The sequence below is a fragment of the Streptopelia decaocto genome (assembly GCF_964273445.1).
Source record: "Streptopelia decaocto genome assembly, chromosome: 2".
Lineage (NCBI taxonomy): Eukaryota > Metazoa > Chordata > Aves > Columbiformes > Columbidae > Streptopelia > Streptopelia decaocto.
Window position 1 is genome coordinate 19195399 of NC_138655.1, and position 26951 is coordinate 19222349.

The 26951-nt window shown below is 38.4% G+C and overlaps 2 protein-coding genes across 4 annotated transcripts in view; one reads left to right on the top strand and one right to left on the bottom strand.

Moving 5' to 3' along the window:
* Positions 1-5707: 5707 nt before the first annotated feature.
* Positions 5708-11170, bottom strand: ENY2 (ENY2 transcription and export complex 2 subunit). 2 transcript variants are annotated; one of them, XM_082046181.1, is made up of 5 exons: positions 11044-11170; positions 10580-10673; positions 8998-9068; positions 6886-6960; positions 5708-5985 (listed from the first exon to the last, which is right to left on the bottom strand). In XM_082046181.1, the coding sequence occupies exons 2-5, from the start codon at positions 10645-10647 to the stop codon at positions 5909-5911; spliced, it is 291 nt and encodes a 96-aa protein (XP_081902307.1). In that variant the 5' UTR covers positions 10648-10673; positions 11044-11170; the 3' UTR covers positions 5708-5908. The 2 variants fall into 2 exon arrangements, with proteins under 2 accessions (XP_081902307.1, XP_081902308.1); XM_082046182.1 differs by lacking the exon at positions 11044-11170 and adding an exon at positions 10957-10978.
* NUDCD1 (NudC domain containing 1) overlaps positions 11161-26951 on the top strand; it is a 40409-nt gene continuing 24618 nt past the window's right edge. The window contains exons 1-2 of one of the 2 annotated variants that reach the window (XM_082046179.1): positions 11161-11479; positions 19382-19536. In XM_082046179.1, the coding sequence (XP_081902305.1) occupies positions 11362-11479; positions 19382-19536 (273 nt within the window). In that variant the 5' untranslated portion in view covers positions 11161-11361. Of the gene's footprint in view, positions 11480-16626; positions 16715-19381; positions 19537-26951 lie in introns of those variants that run through there. The other variant, XM_082046180.1, reaches the window with a different exon arrangement.

The following is a 26951-nucleotide window of genomic DNA, read 5'->3' on the forward strand; positions in this document are numbered from 1 at the left end:
AGAACATCGTATTAGACTTGCCAGGAAAATAATTCCCTAGCTTTTTTTTTACATGGGAAGAAAACTTATGCTTTGTATTCCTTAAAATCCTCATATTCCTCAACTGCAAATTAGGGAGAGGATAATGGGACCTATTCTTTATACAACTAATCTATCACTTCATTACTAAATAGAGAATCTTACTTTCCATTGTGTAGCATGTAGTCATTAAGTAATCTTGTGTGACACACATGCACAGCTTTTTGTGTGTTTCTTATTCAGGAAAAAAAGTTCTCTGCACTAAATTCAAGTTACTAGAAGGTGGATCCTAGGCATAGTGTTAGCATTTGAATCCAAATCCTTTAAACACTTGAGTATCAAGCATATTGCTTTATAAAAGTAGTTATTTACATGGATACACTCGTGTATGTCTGCATGTGGATGATTTGCATTTAGGGAAATAGGAGAGAAAGTGCATAACATGAAAAGATTTGTTGGGGGAAGCATTTAGGAAGGCAAAGGATTTTCCTTCTAGTTCATTTATGTTTGTTGTTGGCTTTTTTGTTCTTGAGTGGGGGGAGAATAATGAAGCTGTTCATTGTTTCTTCATACTTCAGCATTTGTTGGAAGAACTTCTGCCTATTGGTAAAATGTGAGTTTCTTTTGTTCATGCCCTTTGTCAGATCTAATTGTCTCACTTCAGGAATAATTATTCTAAAGCTGAGAAAAGAACTTAGCAGAAAAAAGCCCTTAAATAATGAATCCTCCCTTTTCCCATTTTAAACCAAATCAATTCAGCAAAAAAGGCCTATGTTCAAAGCTCAGAAACTTCAAAACACAACAAATCTTATCTGAGCACCTTCCAATGGTGCCAAGCCCCATTGGAAGTGTTGAGCTCCCAAAATCTGTCTAAAATCAATGCCAGCTTCAGACAAACAAATGAAATGCACATGAAAAAGGTCACAAACAGATTAGTTAGACAGCATTTTTCAGTCCAAATTACAAAAAAAGAGCTAACGAGTTCTGCTTGTGTTCAACTCAAGCAACATTTCTCCTTATGGAAACTGCAGTCCTCAGGATGCATGAAAAGTTTGCCTTGGAAAGTGTTAGAAAACAGCATTTAAGATGCTACTCAGATTTTCCAGAACAGAGGAGTTAAAAAGCGGAGGATATTTGTACAAGTCAGTGAACTCTCTGGACCTCACATTTTTGGGAACGCCTCTGTTTCTTTTGCAAGGGAGCAGAAGTATAAACATGGAGTATTCACTCTGTTTTTTCTGTCTCAGCTGGAAGAAACTGAGCTGCTGCTGCCAGCTCCAGGGAACACTCATAGGTGAGTACTGCATTTCTGGAAAGTTTGAGTAACTGTCAGCTAAAGTAGCTCTTCCAGAAAGGCATCTTGTATTCAGGAATGCATTGAAAAATGCAGGATGAACCCTATTTCGTCATAGTTTTTTTCCAGTGAGTAAGCAGCTGTAATTTTACAAATGCCATCTTGTTTTAAATTTGAATTTGTCTGATTTCTATTTCTATCTACTGCTTTTTGCCTTTCTCTTGTAAAGTGCCCTTTTTTTCCTGTTTTCTCCCTGCAGAGGTTCTGATACATCACAATAATATTTTCTGTCAATCAGCTTTCTATTCAATAAACTAACACTGGGAGATTTTAAAAGCTTAACCAGCAGCGCTAGCCCTCAATAATTCTTTTTTTTTCTCTTTGCAGTAATCCATATTTTCCTTTTTATTTTCAAAATTGCAAGTTGTACATCATGAGTGTCAGTCTCATCCATGCGGTAGACAAACCCAATATCCGTTTTATGTTCATCTCCGTATATTCAAAGATCCCATGGAAGCAGATGGTGAGTTTTGCACTATGGTTTCCAGTGTCATTGCTTTCCAGGGAATTAAGTGTTGCTCTTGCCCTCTGCACTAGATGTAAGAACTCAACTCTGCACTGACTTTGTACACAGACAGTTAGAGAGACCCGGCCAACAGAAGAGGCCAGGTTGCTCTGCCCTTGTCTGTATTTACCCACAGGCTGCCAGCTCCAGATTTTATCAGCAGAAACTCAATGCTTTACCTCCTGATCGATGACTGAAAGAATGGATAACCTCTTCCCTAGTAACTCCAACAAACAGAAATCAGCAGCTGTTTCTTAGAGGGGAATTTTTTATTCACTTGACTAGTTATAAGGTAAGCGTAAAGAACATTTTTAAGAATAATACTGTTCAGATGGAAAGCACCATGATAAATACACTAAAGTGAGATTAGGGCTTTTCTCATTCCAAGCAGAATGCTGATTAACCTATTCATTACCCTAAAGTGATGTAGTATAAATTATTTATGAGGGAAGGAATTTATTTTTCCTCAGTTTGGGCTCCAGTCATTACAAATTTGGCTTTGCAGCCACAGCTGTTCCTTTTAGAAACTGAATAGCTGAGAAAAACAGGCCAAGCAGAACACAATTCTGATTTCAATTGCAAATAATTAGAAATTAAAAGAGCCAGCAGGTAAAAAAGCATTTCATTGCTGCAGTGAAAACTCAGTCACTAAGTAAGTTGGAGCCAAATTATCAAGGTGCCACAACCACTAAAATTGAGCATATACATGGCTAGGTAGTGCAGAGCTGTCATCCCAAAGGACCCTCTGGAGAGAAGAACTGAGAAGCAGCCATAATTTTTTAATAGCACTGATAGATTTATACAGACTTCAGACATACTTGTTCGCAAAGTTATAAAGCTCTTTACTGAAACACTATGGCAGTAAACAAAAATTAAGTCGAATAGGAAAAAGAATAGAAAACAAACAAATGAAAAAACTGCAATGGCAAAATTGTAAAGTTCTATCCAAGATGTGAGGGTAAGTTTGATGTCTCAGCAGAATTTCTTGGTGATGTTACTGTTATATAACTTTTTTAATTGGACTATGTCAATGTGGAGAAGTATTCATGGGAAAAGAATTATCTAACAAATTAGAATCTAAGCAGTTTTAGTTCATTGTGTGCTTTAGACCCCTCAGGGCCTGACTAAGGGAGAGGCTAAGCTTACTCTATTGGTCTGTAATTGATGGCAGTAGGACTATTCAATTCACTGTCAAACTGAATTTGGATTAGTGCATGTCCAGAGCTATACCAATTAACTCTAGCTGTTATCTGACCCATTATTTCAATGCCAATTTACAAACTGATTTTATTTTTTACAGGCCTGTCTACAAAAAGGCCAAGCTGAATCAGCTACTAGAGTGTATACAGAGAGCTGCCATCTTAAAGAAGTATATGCGCACAGCTAAGGTAATTCACATCAATCCTAAATTATCACTTCTTGGCTATCTAGTTCTGGGTGCTGCCTGCCTCTCTAAGGAATGGATGTATTTCATGACATTGAAAATGCTGAAGTTCTGAAGAACAGTAGCTAATCCATCTACCTGTCTGTATATGCTATAGGTATGGAATCTTTAACAGCACAGATAATCTTATTTTTCAGTAAGTTAAAAAAAAACAAAAAACCTCAACAGGACAATAATGTTCTGGCTGAATCCCGAATATTACCGATTGTTTTCAGTACTCAACTGAGTAGAAACTCAGATTGTGCAGAGAAAAACAAAGTCACCCTGTGCATCTGAGAATAAAACCTGCAGTTAAAACAAAAATACGAGGTCACCAAAAGGACCTATTTATTCTTCACGAAACCATCTCCCATTGCTGATAGCACCCCAAATCTAACTTCATTCATAGAAGATCTGTCAAGATACTTCTGACCAGTCTGCTCCAGTGTAACTTAGATCTGCACATACTGTCAAACTTGCTTTTTTCTTAGATACTGAATGAAGGCTGCACTGGTGTGATTAACGAACTCACCATGGGAACATGTGGCACTGGGCTGTTGGAATCAGAAAGCAGACAGTGTTACTCTGAGACGGGAGCCGCTGGTGTGTGCCTGGGAGGCAGTCACTCTCTTCTCATCCTTCTGGGTCTCTGAATGCTCTTGCATTTTAAGCCAGTCTGGGCACAACATTACAACTTACTTTTGGAAGTATGTGAAAAAGCCATTTGTCAAGCCTTTAACTTCAGATTGGTCAGCACAACTTCCTGAAAATTCAGGTGGTGTTTGGCCTTTATTCTGTGCCAAGCCTGAGCTGCCTACAGAGGAGAACTATTCCACACAGCAACTACACTTAAACTGTCATGTTCTAGATGGAATCTCAAATGTTTACTAATCATACAAGCCTTCCACAGTTCCATGTATAAATACCTTAAGTCTGGCCCTCTCCCACCACAGTGAAGGAAATCCAAGTGGAAGCCCTGGAGCAAGTTCTTGCGTGCCCATGATACACTGCAGCCATTGATCAAGCAAAGACTTCTAAAGTAATTTGCCAAATATCAAAGAACGACAGCAAAGAGCTCTAAGAACAAAAGTAAGAATATGTAAGACATTTTACAGCCTTGCCTTTACAGCCTTGTATTAAGCATACACTCAGCTAGCGTATATGCTGGTAGGTTGTGTGAAAAAGTATTCTGTACTCCATCAGTTACTAGCATTGGGTAAATCAAGTCTAGAATGAAAAGCTCAGAATAAATACACATATATGCAATTCAAACAGACCATACTCATTGCAATCAAACATTGAAGTAACATGCTCAATGCAAATAACTTTTTAAAAAACAAGATGGACTTAAGTGGAAGAAAGAATTTTTCTGACATTTTCCTCTCTGAAAACCAAGGGACTAGGAGGCAGCAGCAGGGCTATAGAGTGGTGGGGAGAAGCCACTGCCCCCATGTGTGAGGTGTGGGTGCCCTGAGCAGCTCCTGGCAAGAGCTTGCAGCAAAGAATGGGGAACGAAAAAAATCCATGGGTGCGGGTGTGGCTTTCCAACCAGCTAATAAAGTACAGCTCCACACCAAATACCAGGTTTGAGAGTATTCTTCTAACTAGTATTGATTTAACTCATTTTTCACAGTAGCCAAGTCACAACAGTAGCTCATTGCTCATTCAGTTTCTGCTTATGCTTCCCCTCCACTACATCATCTATTAGACACTTTCCTCGAAGTGAAGCTGGCAAAAATTAAGTGTTTAGACTTCAAAGCCCCTTTCCTGATCCTCTCTATTCATCAGCCTGATTTTTGTAGCTATTCATAGACCTGGTTGATGTTGCAGTTCCAAATACAAGAATTTAAAATATATCGTAAGAGACTGTTGGCAAATTATTGTATCACACTTAAATTTCAAAAGGCCTCAAAGATCCACGTAATTAAAAATTACCCATAATATGGGCAAAGCTAGAAAACAGCAGTTGTTGTGGATCAGAACAGTGACTCTTTTCAATTAAATGTGAAGAGAGCACTATTGATGAAAGATACGACTGCCTTGTTTGTAGAATTCAAGCTCTTATGAACTACTCAGTGAATATTTGCAATGCAAGTCCGAGACTTCAAACCCCTCTCTCTAGCAGAGGAGAGGAATGCCACCAACAGTTTCACATACTCTTAACTTCTTCGTGCTGTCCAGCAACTTACTCGGGGAAAATTAGAAAGAATGTGTTCAGTAACACAGGATAACTCATTTTCCACAGACTTTTTTCCCCTTCTGCATTTCTAGTTAACATACTTTTTAATCACGCGTCTTTTTTAAAAATGAGCAAGTTTGCACAACTATAAAATAATATATTATTAAAAACTGGAAAAAGTGCCACCATTTACAATGCACTGACAGAAAAGAGTCTTAGAACCACAAGTCCACTAATTTTTTTATTAAAATAACACCACGTTTAAGAAATCAATGCAGTGAAGAGAAACTTCAACTCATCATACAAAACAAACAAACCAACCAACCAACCCCAGATTCTCCATCCTTAAGTATGGAAACTGCATTCCAATCCTGACGTGACTGGCATAAAACAGCAACAGAAACACTGTATCCCAGATGAACATCAAAGTTAGAGACTGGCATGCTGGGCAAGGAAAGTTCTTATTCTTTGCAAGAGTTCTTTCTTTACGCTGTCTGGTACCAAGGCTGAAACACAAATAACAAAGCAAAAAGGACAAAATGGAAAATAATGCTAATTTGAACCTTTTAAAACAACTACTTATTTGTTCTTGTAAGTCTGTTAATACCTAAGTAACTGAAGCTACTTGATTTTCACATAGCACATCTATATTTTTCCCATTTAAAATAGGCTAAAATTTACGTCTATTGAGAACACAGTTATTATGGGTAGTTTTTTGCCTGGCCATTGTTAAGAAAATTTGAAATTTGAGGGAAAGGATTATTCAACAGTAAACAGGATATAATCACCAGAAACTAGTTGGATTATGCTACTTATTTTCTTCACAAATTCAAGACCAAAAAAAAAAAAAAAATCTCAGCTATCACCTCAGAGTAAGGGTCTTCAGCAAGTTATTTTGAAGGTCTATTTTTATGTAAGATTGAATGGAGTTTCTCCCACTAACACCAAAGCTTAGTGTAGAGCCCAAGAAGAACTATCTAAAGAAGACTACAGTATTTCCATAAGAGATTCAATTTTTCCGTATCTGTATGCTATGTTCTTTCCTTTTCTACCTCTCATTACTCTCGTACTGTTAGTTCATATTTTCCCTCTTAGAAAGAACTGGAATTTTAAAAGACGTCTGCTGCAATTTTTCTTGGGACCATTAAGTCAATTAGAAAGATGAATACAGACTCATGACTAAGTAATGTAACCTACAAAAGTGGTGTACATTCACACAGCTCATTACAGATTTTGAATGGTTGTTACACAGTACAAATTTGCATTTTATTTGTAGTTAATATCAAGCTATTAACACTTTTCCTTGAATCCAACACAGGCAAATTCATAGTGCTGCTTTCAAAATACTAAATACAGGCGCATATGTTTATCGATGTACTACTGCATCCATGTTTGCATTTTCTTACCTCTGCCTTTGGGAGTGATTTCTGCCACCAAATCATCAACAGTAACATGCTCTAATCCTTTTTCTTTAATGACATCTGAGGAAGACCAAGATAGATATTTTGAGTCTTTTAATCCATTTATTAGAAGACAAATCATGTGCCAATGATTAAGAAACAAAGCCTGCATCCATAAATCATGAGGGAAGGCGAAGTAACTTGTGACCTAAATGTCGGTTATGAACTCAGTACCTACACTGCACTCTACAGTGGATTTACTCTCTTATTCATACCATAGGTTTAAAGGTGGGAAATTGTCACTACTGATGCATCTTGGCCAGTTTATATTTTAAAAACAAGCGTAATAAAGTTTAAGCTTATCTGAGCATTACCAGATGTATGTATTACTGGAGTGTTGCAGCAGCTCACAAGTTGGTCCACTTATCTCTTCTAACACATTATTTACATAATAGTGAGAAAGAGATGCAATTGGAAAAACCTTTGGAACATACAAGAAGGAGAGCACAGGGACAGTAAATACTTACTGCTCTTCCTAACTGGTTTAAACAAGCTCTCTCTGTTTATTTCAGTGAAGTTAAAAAGCGTATCTGAAAGGAAGGTATACATCTACAGCAAAATAAAAGCTATGATTAACATATACTGTATGATTAATATATACCAGTATTTAAATGAATTGTCTACTTAAGGCATCTTGAAGACTACTGAAAAATGCAGAAGTCAATGTTGAGAAGAAACTTCAAGTCAGCAGCATAAACCTACAATGTTTTGTCTAAACATTAATGTTGTTAACTATATGCCAGTACATAGCATTTATTGTCCCCAAGACACTAAGTATGTTTTCTGAACTGACATCACATGAACTATTTGTAAACTGTTTTTCTTGGCTGAATTATCTGTAGAAATTAATCATGGATTGCTCAGTTATTTGCCCTAATCCACAATGGCAAGAGGCTCTAGAACAGGGATGTCAAACTCATTTTCACCAGCGGCGACATCAGTCTCACGGTTGCCTTCAAAGGGCGGAATGTAATTTTAGGACTGTATAAATGTAGTAGTTTGACACTGCTGTTCTAGAGCAAGCTACCAAATAAAAAAACCCCACAACACAACAAAACATGCAACCCCCCCCAAATCTCTCTCTGTCCTTTCTAATGGGTTTATTAGGCCCTCAACAGGGACAACTGAACTTAGGTTTCCATTTTCAGCAGCTGCAGTTACAGTTCAAAGTACTAAATGTAAACCAAACAATTTTACATAACTTTACTCTAGCAGATTATAAAGTGTATAGATGAGAAGGCAGAAAGCCATTCATTTTGCTATCTGTACTACAGAAATGGGTAATCGCTAGCAGTGGCACCACACAGACAATGGCAAGCATGAATCATTTCAGCCTTCTCCGCAAACCCACCTATGAAAACAATTTAACAGACTCAGCCCTACAAAAATAAAAACTTTGTAATGGAATATTGAGTTGCCAGGCACAACAGGCCAAATCAGGATTTTTTTAATTTGCTTTAAGGAAAGTTCATCGTGTGGTAATGTTTTTAGGTGCTTAAACACTGCTTATAACAGTTTCATACAATTTACAAGTCAGTAAACTGTAGTAACGCTAAATACTTTAAACTAAATATTTGGGTATTTAGAGGTTCATCTGCTTGTTTTCTCTTTAGAAGATAATCTTATTTTCAAAAATTGTATACAGAAGGAGTACGAATGCACTCCTTTCTCTCCCATATGTGGACAACAAAGTCCTCTTAAGTTTCTAACTTGTATACCACTGTATTGGCTCAATTTTCCTTTATCTTGGCTTTTATTTCCTGGGGCAAGTGATCTCTCTCAAAACATAAGAAGCTGTATCATTGTGATCATTTAGGGAATAAATTCCAATACTTTTCTCAGAAGCTTAATAAGTTTCAGATGAGAGAAGAAGTTTCAAGATATTTTGGCAAGACAGCAAGATGCTTTCTTGCAAGCAAAACCAAGTGCAAGGGATACTTTCTTCTTGCCCAAGTCTCATTTAAATTGACTGTTAGGCAGTAAAGCTTTCACCTAGGACTTTCGTTTGGCCAAAACCTTAGTTGATTACAAAGGATATTAGTTTTTGACCACCGTTACCTTTGCAGTGCGCCTTCAACTGATCCTTCCAGCCACATTCAATTAATTTGGCTCTCAGCAACTCTTTAAGGCTGTTAAGAAAATACAGAAACTTGTTAGGAACAGAAAACATGCCCGAGAGCTTAAATATGCTTCAGTGTGAAAGTTAAGTCTACAATTACTACTCATAGCGGCACTCCCAGACCAGCAGCAGAAAAGGCTGAACGACATGTGAATCCTAACTCAAATGAGCACCAATTTATGTTTAACATGGACTATGAGAAGGAGTGGGCTCAGGAATTAACTCACATATTCCTTCAGGCAGCATTGATGCTGCAGCCACAGCAGAGGTAGAAACCCTTAAATCACTTTTACTGCCCAGGTCTACCCCGTTAGCAAATGTATGCTAACTTTCGAAGTTAAGAGTATTTCACCTGAAACCACACCTTCAAAATAAATAAAACCTTCCCCCCTCCTTTCTGAGAGGAGGATTCTGTACTACTGTTTTCAACTGCAGGCTCCTCTCCCCAGTGACAGAATCACAGTATGTTAAGGATTGGAAGGGACCTAACTTTTTACTCCATTAATTGTGTAGAGGGCAGATGAACTGATGACAAAAAGCAGAGTAATAACACAAGTGAAATTTACTGCTTCTGCATATTTCTTAATTCAAGAAATCTGTGTGCTCTGTCTCTGATCACAGTGTGGCTCGGATAAAGCTTGTTTATAAAACAGCTTTTGACATCCTGTCAAAACTCTGCTTACACTTAAATTATAATAAAACAGTTTCCAGTACTATTTCAAGAAATTGGTTGCTCTGGTGAAGCTCTGTGCAATCTCCAAGGAGATGGTGACAACCAGTAAAGCAGTAGAGCACAGGCACCTGTCAGTCTACAAAATGGTACACTTAGATACAGGGCTATGCGATGCCCTAGGAAGATGACTCCTACTCATACTGGCCTTGAAAAACTAAGAAAATTGAGCTTTTGGTGCATGGTGCTACAAATACAGTGAAATGGTGAGGAGGAAAATATCATAAGCACGATAGTTATATGTAAATATAATGTGAATGGAACAGACTGAAGAGACAACAAAAGGCCAAAAAACAGTTGCCACACTACATTGCCTTTACTGGGATCTCTGCAATAACTTTCACAAGTGCAGTTTTATGTGATCCACTATATATTTCCCTAACAAGTGAACAGAGAGGAATGCAAGAAAAACTTAGAAGCAAACAAGGAAGATTTTGTCCCATTCTCTTTCTCAGCAAATAACAAGATTTAACTGCAACAAGTTGCAGTTAATGGTAATTTTTATATGAAGCAAGAGCTTTCCAACACAATAAGCCAAAATAAGAAAAAGCTTTAGAGTTCATAAGCCAACCACCCTGTCCTTTGTTTTCCCACCTTCTCAAGTGTAAAACTAAAACTGTTCAAGACATTATTATTTTTTTTTAAATACAGCTTTACATAATGCAAAATACTTTCATACACAGACGTTTGAAGAACTTAGGGTTCAAGTTTACTTCACTTTGCGTGTAGGTATAGTTGGTGTTTGGTAACATACAAAGCCTCTCACTGGCACGGGGAGGCAGCCCACTTACCGCTCTCGCTCTCCTGTTTCTATCAGCTTCTGGTTGATGGTTGCTCTCATCTGGGCATCTTTATTCATTTTGGAAATTTAGGTTAATCACAAACCTGCACAGAGCAGAAGAGTTTCGATAACTATCGGCGTCACTACCGCACCAAAGTGATTTGCACAGCTACACGCAGCGCCAGGCCCGTTTGCACACCCCCGCCGTTCCCGGCCGGCGCCAGCACAGGGCCCGACAGGCACACACTCCAGCGCCGGAACGGCTCACCCGCCTACCCCAGCGCCGGGGGTCGACAGCTCAGCGGCCGCTTGCGTGGCCCAGCCCACCGCCGCCAGGCGCGGCCTCTCCGCAGCCCGACCCTCCCGCCTGGCGCCGCTCCTGCCCACCCAGCGGCTCCCCCGCCGCGGCCGGAGCGAGGGCGCGGAGAAAGGCGCCGACAAGCCCAGGCCCAACCTGGTGCGCTCCTGCCTCACCCGCCACGGCGCTGCCGGTCCCGGGCGGCAGGAGGCGGAGCCGCCTCCCGGACGCACAACCCGCCGCCTGCCCCGCCCTCCCCGCGCGGGCGCCGCCGGGAAGCGCAGTCTGGGGAGGCCCCGCCAGCCCGGAGGCTGCGGCTCCCGACGTGCCCGGGGATCGCGGCCGCGCTCGGGCCTGGACTGCGGCTCCCGGCGTGCCCCGCTGCCGCCCGCCGCCGGCGCGGCCCTTCCCGTGGTGCTTCGCGGCGGTTCCGCGCGTCCCCTCAGGGGCCGCCAAGTTGCCGCCGCGTCCCGAAGTTTTCCCGGAGCCGCAGCATGGCGGGCGCCGCTCACTGCTCCCTGCAGGCCAAGCGCCTGCTCTTGGACCCCAAGTTCGAGGGCTACAAGCTGTCCTTGGAGCCGCTGGCCTGCTACCAGCTGGAGCTCGACGCGGGTGAGCGGCGGGGTGGGTGCGGCTGCCGGGCCTCCCTTTCGCCCTGTGGCCCGGCCGGCCCGGTAGGCAGCGGGCAGGGCACCGGCCCTCGGTGCGAGCGTGCCCGGAGGTGGGGGAGGCTCGGCCCGCCGTGCCGGAGGCCTGCGCGCCTGTTCCCTGTCGGGAACGACGGGCGTTGGAGAGACGCAGCGCTTCGTCTCGACTTTTATCCCTATGACTGGGGGTAATGTTGGCATTGGTGCCCTCCCCCAGCCTCAGGCGGCTTCGTGGTGCACCCCGGTCTCTGTTGTAAGGTTGCTGCCTTACAGCTCTGTGAGTTTGAGCTTAAGTTTGTAAATGGGTAAGAAATGCTGTGTGCTAAATCTGGTCTTGGCTTGTGCCCACGTGGTGAGGCCAGATGGGCAGCTGAGGTCATCCCAAGTGATGGTGTCTGAAATGAATGCATGTGATTTAGACAACTATATATGAAAATAGCACCTCTACAAACTTGAGAAAATTAACCACTTTTCCTTCTAACTCTGCCTACAGTTCCAAGGTGGATCTTCAGGCTATTCTTTCCATGGTCAGCTTTTTCTGTTAAGCATTATTAGCATTTGAGGTCCTGGTCTGTTAATGTATGATTTCATTGAGCTCTCAGTTCACTGAGAAGAACATTAACACAAAATTACTTTGGCTATGTGCCTACAGCATTAGCCATGCCCTCTGAAATCCCTCTGTATTCCAACTTTATTAATTTGTGCAATTTAGGTGTTTTGTAAGGTGGATAAATTACTTCCCTTTTTTGATAAAGCTGGGACAGTAATACACAATTTGCGTGGGCTGATCTCTAGCTGTATATATTTACTGAACAATATACCTGTCTATAGAGTTCTGTGTTGAATACGTTGTGTTAGCAGAGAGTCAGGAAGGTCTGTTTGCTGTGGTGAATTGTCAGCAGTAAGATGGAAGTTTTGTGTATTGTTCATTGAAAGACGACTGAATGAGATTGAAGGATACTGTATGTGTATCTATGATAAGACTGGAAAATGTAATGAGTAACATCTTTGTTATGTATTTTGACATTTTTACTGTAAGATTGATTTAAGTGTCACCTTTCAAAAAGTAGTCCAAATGTGAGTGTACTTGTGTTAGGAGTATACTACAGCTGGGTCAAATATGGCAACAGGTAGCATAGCAAAGGTGCAGTCTCTGTGCTTTATTTGATGTTCTGCCTATGGTCAAACAAGCTCTGTGGTTCTTAGATAGTCAATTGTGCACCTATTCTAAGTAGATGAGGATTATAGACTTTCATAAAAATATCTGAATGATGGAATTGCTAATGGAGAGATGGATGTAGTTGGTTCTTGTCCTTTTGGATATTTTATATAATAGTTACAGTAACTTGTGTGACAGAAGGTTGTTATGTGTATCTGGATTCTTTCCACTTCCCACAGCACAAAGGCAGTGACACATTTTAGTCTAATTTATTCAACTGTCCTTCTAGATCTAATACCAAGTCACTTACTCTGTTCTGCATGTGTATGTGTATATATGGATACTGGTCTGCTGGAGGGTGGAAAGCTTCTTTTGTTGTTCTTATTTTTTAAGATTAGTAACATGAAATATAAACCAAACCAGGCCAGTGTCTGTCTTCTAGATGTTTTCTTTGTCTGTGTTTCAGCCTGCCCTTAGGCTGTACAGCTGTGTCACTCTCCTTGCTGGTTTTCTTCTACTTACTTTCAGGCAGTTTCCTCACAGTACAGAGATGTTCTGTACCTGAACTTTGTTTTTCCTGGTGTCAGTGGTCTACGTATGTGTTAGGCTGAGGGCATCTGTCCATAACTTGGCTTTTACGTTGTGCAGGAAAAATAGCTTGAGTTGCAGAGACCATGGATGGTGTGTAGGCCATAGCTTTTTCAAATTACTGCATGGGAGGATTTAAAACTGTATGAGAAGGCCAAGGACCTCTGGTTTCCAGCGCATTTGTGAGCTGATTAAAAGTCTCAAGAACTTGCTAGTTTGTGGGTTATTAAATGAGTATTTGTCACCGAACGAAGAGTGTGATTTTTGTTTCCTCAAAGTGGGAGTGAGTAAAGTACAATAGCTGAAAAAATGTCAAATGTTTAGGAATGCTGTCAGCATTACTATTTTCTTATTTTATTTACAACTGTTTCCCAAAACCTGGTAGTAGAATCTGGAAGACTAATGTAAAAAGGCTGTTGAATTTTTTGTTTGTTTTCCAGGAAACTAATTCAGGAGTGATTGTCTCAAATGACCTGGGATTTTGAGTTCTGCCAGTATGGCATTCCAAATTTCATGGCAGTAAGATGAACATGTGAGGTTTAGAGAACTTGGAATACATGACAATAAATAGACATAGGTACTTATTCTTGTGTAGAACTGAATCAACTCAGCTGTAGTTGAAGTATTTATGCAGAATTATTACAAACTTGTGTATTAAGCATGAGACTATTAATCTTCTTTGTCAATATTTTTGTCTCTACTTTTTATATTTATCCTTTGTTAATGAATTTCACTGATAGCTATAAAATAAAATGGTAAAAAAAAATGACACTTGGAATTAATGCAGGCTTCTACTACTGGAGTGGGTGGATAGCAGCACATGGTGTTGCAGGGCAACTTGTGGTTGTCATGCTCATGTGGACTACAGGGAGCTTCATTTTCTGGTAATCGTGTAAAACTCTGTATTCAGTTCTAATTTGTCTTTAACTGTTAAGCTGTGGTTGCCAGGAATTTGGTGTGGTCAGATGTGCAGCTGAAGCAGAAACACATTAAGAACATTTATTTGTTTATATATTTATTTGTTTGTTTGGTCTGTGGTAGAGGGGAATTTTCTAGAGAATTTCTTAAATACATGGTCACAGTGAAGACCAATGGTGAAATTCTGATACCTTATGTTCCCTTTTAAATACTCTGATTTGTGTGTTCTTTTATTTCTTCCTTACCCATTCTGTCCTAGTCTAAACTTTAACAGTAATTTCTTATCTCTCATCCTGGTGACATGTTTTGACTAGTCATGAGTCCCATGCTATTATACCTTTAATTTCCAGCTCTTCATCCTAAATTTTGTCTATTTTTCTCCTTATTTCCTTTAGTTTATTTCCATAAAATTTCCAAATGCTTCATTTACATTTAGCTTTGTAATGCCTTTTATTTCTATTACTGAACCTTTGGGAGTGAGGAAAGAGCATTTTGTTTACTGTCACCTCCTTGTCTCTGATCTGATCTAGACAGAGCCCAAAGCAATGATTGTGGGGCAAACCCTTGTCTCCAACAAGGAGCATGTCTAAGATACATGACAGTTTTAAAGGAATGAGAATCTTGCTCTTGACTTCCACTGGTCAGATGTAACTTGATTTCTTTTTTCCAGGGGCCTGGAACTTGTTCAAGTGTGTGTGTCCCTCATGCCTTTCCTCTCTCCCTTGCCTGTTTGGATGAACCATTGTACATATGATGTGGTGTATGCTTTTATATACACGAACATCTGAAAGGCATAGTAAACATTCACTCCAACATGGAGCTCCTGATGCAAGCCAGAATATGCAGAGAATGCATTCCTTTGATCCCATGCTTTTATGGGTTTTTATTACTTCTCTTGAAAAATAATCTTAATAAATGGCTGCCCTATGTAGCCTGTTCAGACTAGAATGTTTATACTTCAGTGAAAAGTAGTTGCCCGTTAGTAATGCTACATGGAAAACATGCATTTGTGTCATTTTGTAGAACCAAAGGCACTGATATGTTTCAAACATTTACAGAGATTTCCATTTGCATTTTCTGTTTCCATTTGAAAAAATAAATATAGAGAAAAAGTCTTTAAACTCATGTATGAGATATATTTGTAAACTGTGAGGCACAGCTTTTTCATACATTTACAGCCGTGGTTTGTAAATATGGCCGTAGAATAAACAAACCTTGTAATTTACTCAACAGCAATGAGATGTTGCTGCCATTAACAATAAAAACGTATTTGTTAACATAAAAGAAAAAAGAGCTAATGCAGGGTTAGAAGGATCTTTGAATTCTGATACTAGGAAATAAATGAAGGTAATATTTTCCACTAGTAGATAAGTGTATGTGAAATACTAAATTGCTTCCACTGGGTGGCATTGTAAAACAAGGTATTATATATAAGCATATAAAATTGGATGCCCCAAAATAATACGTTGGTATAATTATTTTACATATTTTCTGGTATTATAAAGTTGTTTTGGTGTATTTAGCAAAATAACTGAAATAGTTTGTGGGGGGTGTCTATTACCTTTTTTTCTTTACTTTTTTTTTTCCCTGCTTATGCTTCATAGTGTTTGATGACAGATGTAAAATTTCATTCTTCATTTAAAGAATAAATCCTTTGACAGTGTTCTTTATTCAGAGGATTTTTTTTTTTTCCCTGCAGAATAGTATTTATAATAAGATCCAGTAAGGTTAAAGACATCTTAGGCATTCTGTTGATTCTTATGAGTCACTTTGTATTTAGTGCTTTTGCTTCTAAGTAAAGGTGATGTGTGTGAAAATCTTTACTTAATTACCTTTGAAATATTTTGAGTCAAATTACTTTTTTTAAGCATGGAATTGGAGATAAATACAATTCTAGAAAGTGGCATAATTTTCTTTTTACTAGTCTGAAATAGCCCACTTAACAAAGGTTGTTGAAAAATAATATTGAAAACCAAGATTTAATTTATACATTCTGTATCTTTGCTCTCTTTTCTGGTATGACGGAACATGAATCAATGTTCCTAGGTTTTAGAAGTGCAGATTTATTTATCAGAAACTTGAAGGAGACAATGTAACATACTATTGAATAGCTGTCGTTAACTGCTGCTTGCTAAGTGATCCTAAAAAGCTGAAGCCAGGGTATGACTCTGAAAACAAGCAAACAAACCAAACCAAACACAACAAAGAAAAATACAACCAAACAACAAACAAAAATCAGCAAAAAATCCAAACAAAAAATGCATAACTGTGTACCTATGTGACTGAATAAGGTGAATATCTGATTTAAGTATTTATTCTTTTCCCTTTATATTAACATAACTTTTTCTGAATTTACTTTTAACAAAGTCTTCATTTCTTCTCTCTTTTGTCCTACATTATTTTGCACTCAGCTTTGTTGGTTTTCTCCTCGTTTTTCCAAGGATCATCAAGAAAACTTGAACCTGGAAGGCTGTAGAAAGGAAGGAATGAACTTCATCCTAGTTTAAAATCGCCTATAAACTATCTGAGCACATGGTATGTGATAGCAGATGGCATTTGTGCACAGATTTCACTCGATCGCAGAATGAGTTTCAATTAATTGAGGATAGAAGAGTTTTTCCAGTTACTATTGGCAGAGAGATATATAGGATACATTTTGCAAGCAGTTGATAATCTTATTTGAAGTATTTCATGACAGCACAGCACACGTTTGTTTGATTTTTTTGGTTTAAAATCACCCGCACATTGTATAGTTTCTGACTTATGTTTATGAAGAGTTAACTACATATTGCAATTATGCAATGGATTTGGATCTGCTGTTCCTGACCTCTTATTATTCAGGGCTTATCAGGAATGCAGGCTGAAAAACTCAAGGACAGAGAATTCATTAATGTTTTTCCAGCTTTTAAAAAGCTTATCACCTTAGAATCAGCTAATCAGTAGTTTATTGTTCTAAGTATTTTCTTGAAAGGTTATACATTTGCTTTAGGAAGCTTCTAATTTGGACTGTTTTCATTATTTGTATGTGTTTTAGTTACAGTTCTGACAGTAGCAACATGTCTAGGTGGGTGAGAAGGGAGAAGCGGAGAAAGGAAGCTTTACAAAATAAGACAGTTTTAGGTTTTCTGTGCTTAAAAGCTTTACATGCTTCCACATGTGCATTCTAATTTCAGAAGATCAAATAATGTAGCTATACAGGAAGTAGATGACTTGGTTTCACAGAAAGTAATTAGCCTGGGTTATATTTGGTTTTGTCTTTAATTGTTTACAGAATATTCACATCATCTCTTGTCGTGTTGGGAAAAATATCTCTGTGATAAAGCTTGATTGTACAAGCAGCTTTAAAACACGTTTTCACAATACAACTTTGTAATTTACTTTGAAATATTCTGATTAGTTAAAGTAGAAATTGAAATGAGTAGCAGTCTTTCCCATTATGACAGGTATATTTTCTTCTCACTCATTTGTTGATATTCTAGCTTTTTTTTGAAGGGCCATGGCTTGGGGAACAGTAATTTATTAATTGTGGAGGTACAGAAATCCCTCCTGTGTGGTGAATATGGATAATGATTTGAGCTGAGTGGAATTAATGCTGTTGGTTTGAAAATATCAACTGTGATTAGGAGACTAATTGCTAATTATGTTGTCATTTTGCAAGCATTCTGTGTAGTTCGACTGGATTTTTTTAATTAATCAAACAGTATAATCTTGCATAGTTTCCTATAGCCACTTTTATGTTAAGAGCCACTATCTCTAATGGTGTTTAGTGACCATCGGATGGGTGGCACCGTGGTAGCTCTGCAGTGGTGCTGATTGTGCTGCCAAATGAACCACTGTTTGCAGTAACTGGTGTTCTCACAGAGTAGAATAAGCTGATGCTTCTTCAGCAGGTTTTAAGTAGAGGTAAATAAGAGTGTAAAAAAATCTGAGGACTACTGGAGAGAGTTGTGAAGGGTACCTGTTACAGGGGTGGATGAAAGTGAAATATACTGGAAATAGCTTTGGTCTGTTTCTGAGAAAAAATGAGAAGACAGTGGAAGCTGGAAAAGTAGCAACTAAACTGTTCCTATGAGCAGGAGCAGCCTTGAGATGCTTTCCCCCTTACGCTGGGTTTGAAGACTAATCCTCATGCACTGACCCTACAGCTTTCTAGATGATTTTGCTTGTTGTGTGAAGATAAACTTCCTGTAAGGAGGCCAAGGATCCTGGGATGACTGTGCTGGACAGTGGAGTTCCAGTCTGTCTGAGGCTATTTGTAGAAGGGTGGACTAGACCTCTGCTAATGTCTTTGCTAAAACTTGAGGATTTTCCTGTGTTTTGAGATGCTGGGATTACAGCTGCTTGATCTGTGTGTAGATATGGAATAGGAAGCAAGAGCTGCAGCTAGTTTAAGCAAAGGCTTTGTTATTCTTAGATAACCCCAGCTGTGATTACTGGTAGCTGAGGGGAGGTTTCCTGTTTGGAAGAATCTTGCTGAAGTGGATGACTGTAAGTAGCATGCTTCTTGCCTTGGAGAAGGTACCATTATAGTGAACAGCCATTCTTTGCAGTCTCTTTGAGTTATAAAAAAGCTTAATCTGAAATTTTGATGGTATCTTGGACATGTTTCAAGATTTCAATCTCAGTGGGAGTGGTAGGAACTTTTTTTTTTGTAATGACCATGTGCTAATTCAGTTTTGTACAGTTTTAATCTTTTTGCTTTGCAATTGTTGATAGCTTGGTTCAGACTTTTATGAAATCCATGTAGTTAGACAGGATATTTCTTTTGACTGCTGTTTTTTTTTGAGTTACTGTAGAGCAGATTCTTTTTTCCTTACTGTGATACCATGTAAATGTCAGGAATGATTGGTCCTCTTCACAAGCAGATCTAGAAGTAGGTTTTACATAGTTGTTGCATGTGTGTTTCATTTTGTGAGGGTTATTGACAAATTGTGTCTCAGCACATGCTGGGAAGAGACAGTATAGGCCACAATAAATGGTAATAGTTATTAACCGATCACAGTGAATGACTCTTCAGTGTGAATGACCTGCTTTCCAAGTTGATGATGAAATTTTAAACTATTTTCCTTCAAATACACCAGACCTATGTGCTAAGGATGGAAGACTTATTTTTAAATTATTAGTTTGAGTTTCAAATTATTAAATTATAAATAAATAATTGTTAAAACAGCTGTCTTTTTTTTTTTTTTTTTTTTCCACCAGCTGTAGCAGAAGCGAAACTTCGTGATGATCAATATACCCTTGACCACATGCGTGCTTTTGGCATGTATAATTATCTTCACCTTGATTCCTGGTACCAGGATAACATCTACTATGTTGATCAATTTGGAAGGGTTATGAATCTGTCAGTGACTCTGGTAAGAATTTTTTTTTTTCAATTACTGCATTTGAAAAAGTAGGGAGTAGATGAAGTAGAAAATATGGCAAGGAGGATTTGAATGCAAAAACTGGGAGAAGCTATTGCCAGGAAGACAGATAGATCGACTAAAATGCAGTTCAACAGGGAGGATGGAAGGATTTTAAGTGAGGCTCCTAACATCTTTTCATTAATAGTATTACATTAGCATTGAAACAGTTTTGCAACTTTTTCCGTTCTGGGGAAGATAGACGTATGATGACAAGCTGAAGAAAAGAGTAGACGTGTATTTTAGTTGCTGGCTGTTTCTCCCCTATGCTACTTGATGTTTGTAGTCATTGTACATACAAGGAGAGAAAGAAGCTGTACACATTAGAATTAGAAATGAAAGCCTTTATACACATGAATAGGTTAATCTAGGCTTCACTTATGGGAGGCAAAAAGATACTAGTGGTCCTGCACAAACTTGCAATAGAGTGTAAGCAAGCTAGACCAAGTCTGAAAAACATGACAGTTCTGCTTTTATACTGATGTTCTTAAGTAGTTGAACTTTCTTATGAGTCATTTTAATGCCTGGATGCACTAGTTTCCATTACAAAGTCATTTGTCATTCTGGAGGGGAAAGGACATGGCTCTATGAACACTGTGTTTCTGGTACATGCAGTTGTAGTGCTCAGTCATCAAGCAATAGAAGGCTGATCACTGGTGGTGATTTTTGCAGCTATCACAATGTTGTCTTAGCTTTAAATGTATAGTTTAGAGTAAGGCCATATATCTGCCAATTTTGAGTTGTATCCTGTTGAGCATTAAATATATGGTTACATTTTTTCACCACAAAGTAGGACTTTTTTCTTTCATTACTTTGATTAACTCCATCCTTTTGACTCATCAAGTATAGCTTCCTAAATATTCATCTATGCAGAACAAAAAAAAAAGGTCCATAATTTTATCCAGTTGTTAGCTAATTTAAATAGTGATGCTTCATTTATAACCAGTTATTTGATTAACATTTTATGTTGAGAAAGTTAGTAACATGTAGATACTCTATTCTTATAATGAGATTTGCTCTGGCAGTAAATTATTCTGGGCTGCTGTTTGATTTTTACATAAAACAATGTTAATTTTATATAACAAGTCACTTGAGTTCTGCTATGAGGTGTTAACATAATTCTGGAAAATACAAAATGCGTCACATACTAATACTTTCCTACTATCTATGGCTGTTACCTGTTCTGTTCATATATTTTGGTGTGGCAGCTCTTTGCAGTTACTCTAATCTGACCCTTGGAATCATGTTGGTTGACATAAGATTAATTAGACTGCATGAATGTTAAATAGAAGGAATCTTTAAATGAGTTGTGTGGAGGAGAAAGTCTTTAACCTTTTGTTAATCAAATGATTCAGAATGACTGTATAATGCTGAGATGTTTAAAGTTCATATTCTTCTCTCTAGACTACACAGAACATTTTGCTCTGCAGTCCACAGAGTAGTGCCCTAAATTGACGTGACTCCATGTAATTTTCAGGTTTGGAAAGGAAAATGCCTGTTGTCGTGCTACCTTGTGGAACAAAAGAAAACACATGGGCCATCTGTGATTTTTTTTTAAAGAGAGTGCAGCTTAGTCTGTGCAAGGTTCTGGGAGTGGAAATTACTAGGTCAGGGCTAAGCTGAGAGAAATCCTGAAATGGTAATTCTAGATTTTCCAGGAAATACAGGTCTGCAGAGGATGGTAGGCTGAGAACTGGATCTGCAAAATAGTTCCTTTAGTTTTCATAGGACATATAGGGAGTTGGAGCCTTTGGCAGACTCCTGCTGAGACAGAATAATCTTCCAGGACTTCTCCCAAATCTTTTGAGATCGTCCGGATTCCCAGTAGGAATGTGTGAAAGAAAGAAGCTTGTCATGGAAAGCCTTCTGTGTACAGAGGCTTTTCACAATCTAACTTTTTGTGTTTTTTTCCTTGTTGGTTAACCTTGGCTTGCTGCCAGGCTCCTGCCAGAAGTCTCTCTCTCCCCCTCCTCAACAGGATGGGAGAAAACGAGACAGAAAAGCTTGTGGATTGAGATAAAAACAGGAATATTGCTTACCAATTACCATCACAGGCAAAACAGACTTGACTTGGGGGAAATGAATTTAATTTATTGCCAAATAAAAGTACACTAGGGTGATGGGAAACAAAGCCACACAAAGTTCCTGCTGGGAGCTTGCTCCTGCATGAGGTTTCCGTGGGTGGCACTTGGATACCTGCCCACTATGGTCTTCCACAGGCTGCAGGGTGACAGCCTGCTTCCCCATGGTCCTCTGTGTGGGCTGCAGGCGAACATCTCTCCCACACCATCACTTCTGCTGAGGGGCTCAGGTGCGCCCGTGGTGAGGCCACTGGAACTGGCTGTGCCCAGCACAGGGCAGCGTTGGCCTCCACTCACGGGCGCCCTGCAGCCCCACTGCCCCATGGCACAGAGCCACAGGACATTCCCTTAGCAGGAGGACACTAAAGCCTGTAAATGTCTTTCTTAGTAGATAAAGTAGGTAAAGGATTTTACAACAGGCAGCCATTTGCATTTTTATATGCAGTAAATTGAAATAATAAAAATTCTTCCCTGGGACTGGTGAGTCCATTGGAATCTTCAAGAAAATGGCACTTGGTTTAATATCTTGTCATGAGTTTTAGTTCCACTGGACTGAAATAAAAAGCTGCCGTCTTGTGTCCTAATACTCAGTTCAGTGCTGTTTTGCAAAGGAAACACGTTTGCGTATGTATAAAAGGGAATGTGTATTCAGAAATATCAAGGTGTTTCATTACAAATGTGCCTGACCATATTAGTCACATGTATATTACAAGTAATGTTTTCAGCCAAGTGTAGATTACAAGTTAGCAGCAGCCAGAACTAAAATTTATGTCAGTCATCTTTCAAACAGAAGATGAAACAGGTTACCATGCTTGTTGTAAATCCAAAGTGAAAGAACACATAGGCTTTTTAACACGTAATTATTTCTAGTTCTGCTTCCTGTTCCTATTGCAACTTAGCATGGCGGTGTGTTGTCCGTAAATCACAAATTATCCCTGCAACTTATGTGTTTAAAAAGATGTCATCTGTGAAGGCAAAAACCATAGCTAATACCTTGCCACTTGCTCAACATCAGACATAATTGAAAAAGAAAAGTGATCAACATGAACAGTTTTTCTAAGTCAATGGATGGGTATCCAAGCAGGGTTTTTTTTATACCAAGTTGGGAAAGTTGTTACCCTGACTCGACTGGAAATATTGTATAAATGCTTTAACATTCTTCTAGTACAGCTATTGGATTTACTTCATTCCATAAACCAGAATCAATCATTTGTTTTCAAGACCGAATGACTAGTGTTGTGATGGGATTACTGAGTTGGGTTTTTTTGGGTTGTAGGGTTTTCTGCATCTGACCTGACTTTTCTAGTTGCTTGATATTTGTAATACCAGAATATAGCTGGAAAATAATTCAGAGTTTTCTCCTCTAGCAGTTAAATATGTGGACTTGATTTCTCGACCTTCAGCTCTTCTTGCACAGATGACTTTGTTTCTTTTTATATTCAAATAATGGAACTGAGAAATTGTTGCAACTGTAGCTCTTCTCACAATTAAAGTCCTTAATGGTATCTGTATTTTCATCTTTCTCAATACCAGTAAGAATTAGCTGTGAAATGCTGTTTCTGTAACTTTCAGTTGACTTAAATTCAGAACAGCTGTTGGTGGCACCAGAAAGAATGTCGGAATTGTGTTTGAAACAAGTCAGAATAAGGAAACACATAAAGAATAACAAAATCTTTCCAACTTCTGTATCAGAGTTTTAAACACTTGGCTCTTCATTATTCAGAATGCTAGGTGTGGACATTTTTGCACAGTTAGAGAGATGTGTCCAGTGCCTAAATATTTTGATTTTTCATAAAACCAGAGTTGTTTTGTATTCATTATGTCCACCTTGTAGAAATTGCCTTATAACTTACAGCTTTTATTTTTTTTTCTCGTTCCCTGTGTTTTCCTTGAAAATTCATTCTTATTTTAAATCTCTTGTAAAGTATCACTTGTTTATACAGTATGACAAACTGGTTTTGACTTTGGAACAATACAATTTCTTAATACAACTTAAAAAAAATCAGTCTTTCAGGCATGCCCCTTTAAATCTTATAGGCATGCCAAAGAGCCTCAGTAAAATTTCACTACTTAGCTGTGTAAGCTAAGACGCTTACTTAAATGGAGCCTGGCATGAGGGATTTGGGAACAGTGAGAATTTTTAAGTTTGCATTTTACATTTTAGCTATTGTACCTGCACACTGGCTCCTTATCCTTAGCACATGGAGAACACCCTGGTTTGGTCTGCCTGACTTTGCCTGTGGAGGAACCATTTGCTCCGAATTTCTATACAAATTTGAAATCTGAGCTGCTTAAAGACTTAAAATCAGGGTTAGTGTCATAGGCAGGTGCGGCGAATGAGCTGCTGAAAGGAAAGGGGTTGTTGTAATAGTGAAAGCAGCCAGATGAAATCTGGAATAGATGAACAGAATGACAGTGGCCAAAAGGAAGCAGAGTGCGCTGTCAAGAAGTGTAGAAATGGGTAGAGCTAGGACTAAAGGCCAGTGGAAGAGATAAGAGCGAGACTTGGTAGTGGAAAAATAATTAAACAAAGGAGGAATCTTTGTAGGGAAGTGAAGGGACATGAAGAACTGGATCTGACGAGAAACTGCACCTAGTTTTTTCTTAAAGAAACTGTGTTGCTGTCATTTAAATGTAATAACAGGGAGTAAATCTGACTTCTGTTAAAATGACTATAGTTGTTTTAGCCAACTCTTACTAGTATAGTACATGACTGTAGTATCTCAGCATCCCCTCGTACTTCTGCAGTAGGGAGTTACTATTAACCCCTGTTAACCAGCTGCTGAACAGAGAAACAGTAAGTCAAAAAGCAAATCTGACACAGAATGGTTTGAGGCCAGATTTTGTTTCAGCTTTGAGCAAGTCCGTAATTTTAATTGTCAGACTGAGATTAGAGACTGTTCTAATAAATACCTAAAGTTAAACTAGTGAGCAGAAATGTGAATAAGAGTATTTCCTTTCTTGCCTATTGAGAGGGAGGCTTTGTAATGTGTACTGAAGGTTGTTTTTCACTCATTCAGGTGGTGTATTGAGTCCTGACATTCCTGCTCAGTGCTGATCAATCTGATGTGGGCTTTAGAATATTAAATAATTGATAGTTGATTTTTTTTTTGTTTTTTTTTTTTTTAATACATCCAAAACTATTTGAAATGTATTGTTAAGATTAAGTTGAAGCCCAACAACAGTGTAGACTTCTGTAATGTTACATAGAATAGACCTGTAAATCTCTGTTAACAGGGCTGGTGTTTCCTTTTTCCATGATAAAATGCATGAGTTACTTTTTTTTTTCCCTCTCGGCACAGTAGTCAGACAACATGCTAGTTACAATGGAATGATTTTATTACAGAAAATAGTGCCTTTCAGTAAAACCTTAAAATCAAGTAAAAGATGACAAAGCCAAAATTCTTTGTACCTAGTGTTTGTAAGCTATTTTGGTTTGGTTTGGTTTGGTTGTGGGTTTTTTGTTTGTTTTTTCTTTTCTTCCTTCCTGAGTGTGTTATAAACTAGTGGAATACTTCAAGGGGCATAGTGATGCAGCTGAATCTACAAAGTAACCCTGAGTGCTTTCAATAATTAAAAATCAAATCTGCATCTTTTCCGTGGCAGGTTTCATAGTAGCCCTTGGGCCTTTTTGTAGTACACAGTAATCTCTATATTAGAGTTCAAGTAGGCCCAAAAGGCAAGCAGGCTATTTATTTGTCAGCTGGTCTTTTGCTGTAGTTTATTAAAATGGTACTTACTCAAATCCAGTTTATCTTGCTTGCTTTCAAACGTGTTTTAAATGCACATTTGATTTTTAATGACATCTGGAAAATATGAAGGATTCGAAATCCCTCAAATAAAGGATTCTTAACAAGTCAGGCCATGTTATGCTTTGCATGCACAAATGTGCTCTTTCTGTATTGCATACATGTGCACAAGTGTAAAGAGCTTGGTCTTTTGTATGTATATTTTTGACTGCCTTATTTCATAGTTGAGAATGAGTTTCTTTTACTATAAGTAGATCTGTACGTACATAATTTCCCCCCCACCTCCCAAGGTATCCATTGCTTGAGTGAAGACAGAGGGACACGAGATGCCTAGAAAGTATTATAATTCCGTCTGAAATTCCAGGACCTTTAATGAGACGGTGTTTTAATCTTATAACTTCTTGGATATTCAGAGGTTACTTCAACTCACAAGAGGTAAATCGTAGTCCTAAGCAGGTGGTGGTGGTGCTGGCATCCTGCAAGCCAGGTCATGAGGAGTTACAAAGCCTTATTCAGGAACGAAAGGGCTTTATGTAAGAGTGAAGGAACAAGATAAAGAATAATCCCTGAAAGATATCCTGGAAGACATGCCTTTGTACTTAATGACAACAGTTGGAAATCCAATTTACAGCATGAAAGCAAGTTCTTCTGTTAGAAGTAGCAGGAAATGAAGGCGGCAAGACTGTACTAAAGCAGGAGTTATGAGAACGATTACTAGAAATATAGATGAAATTGCTAATCTGGCATTCATTTTGTACTATTATTCAATCAGGCTGATTTGTGTAAATTTTATACAGCAGGAAAAACTGGATTTTTCCTTTAATTATATGTGTCATTAAAAAAAAAATCCATTTGTCTTTATTGTGTCTGTGCACTTTGCTCACTATAGTGTCTCTGTTTATTCATGCTCAAAAACTATTTGTGCTTATAATTTGGCTTAAAAACAAAAAACGAGATTGCAGTGTGCCACTGGTACAAGATGCTAAATAAATTTATCCTGATGCATAATATAATCATCAAGTGATGGAAAAGTTATTTGAAAATATGATATGAATTAGTATAGCTTTTCTTTGCTAGCTAATCACAACTGTTACTTCTCTAACTTATTGACTAAAGTAACCACTCTAAGAAGGCTGAGATGTCATCTTGAACATAGCAGTTGTGCAAGAGAATAGGCTAAAGTTCTTTCTAATTTATAAGTGACTTTTTATGAAATAGTTTGAGTACAATTCTGTTGCTTTCGTTTCTTTTAACTTTGGCTTTAATTTCTTTTAAAGTCTCCTCATTTTTACTGGGACTAGAATTATTTGATGTAAGGTATTAATTATATGGAGATGTAGGGGGAAAGAAGTGAAAAGTCTTTTTTTAATGCAAAATGTAATCAGTGCTGTAAAATGGAAGTGAAAAAAATTGAGTACTGAAATATAATTTATAGAACACTCATGTTTTCAATAAATAGAAACCCACTCAATGATGAAACTCTACCACCTTTTCCATATATGTGGGAATGATGCTTGCTGCCCACTTTTTTCCAAAT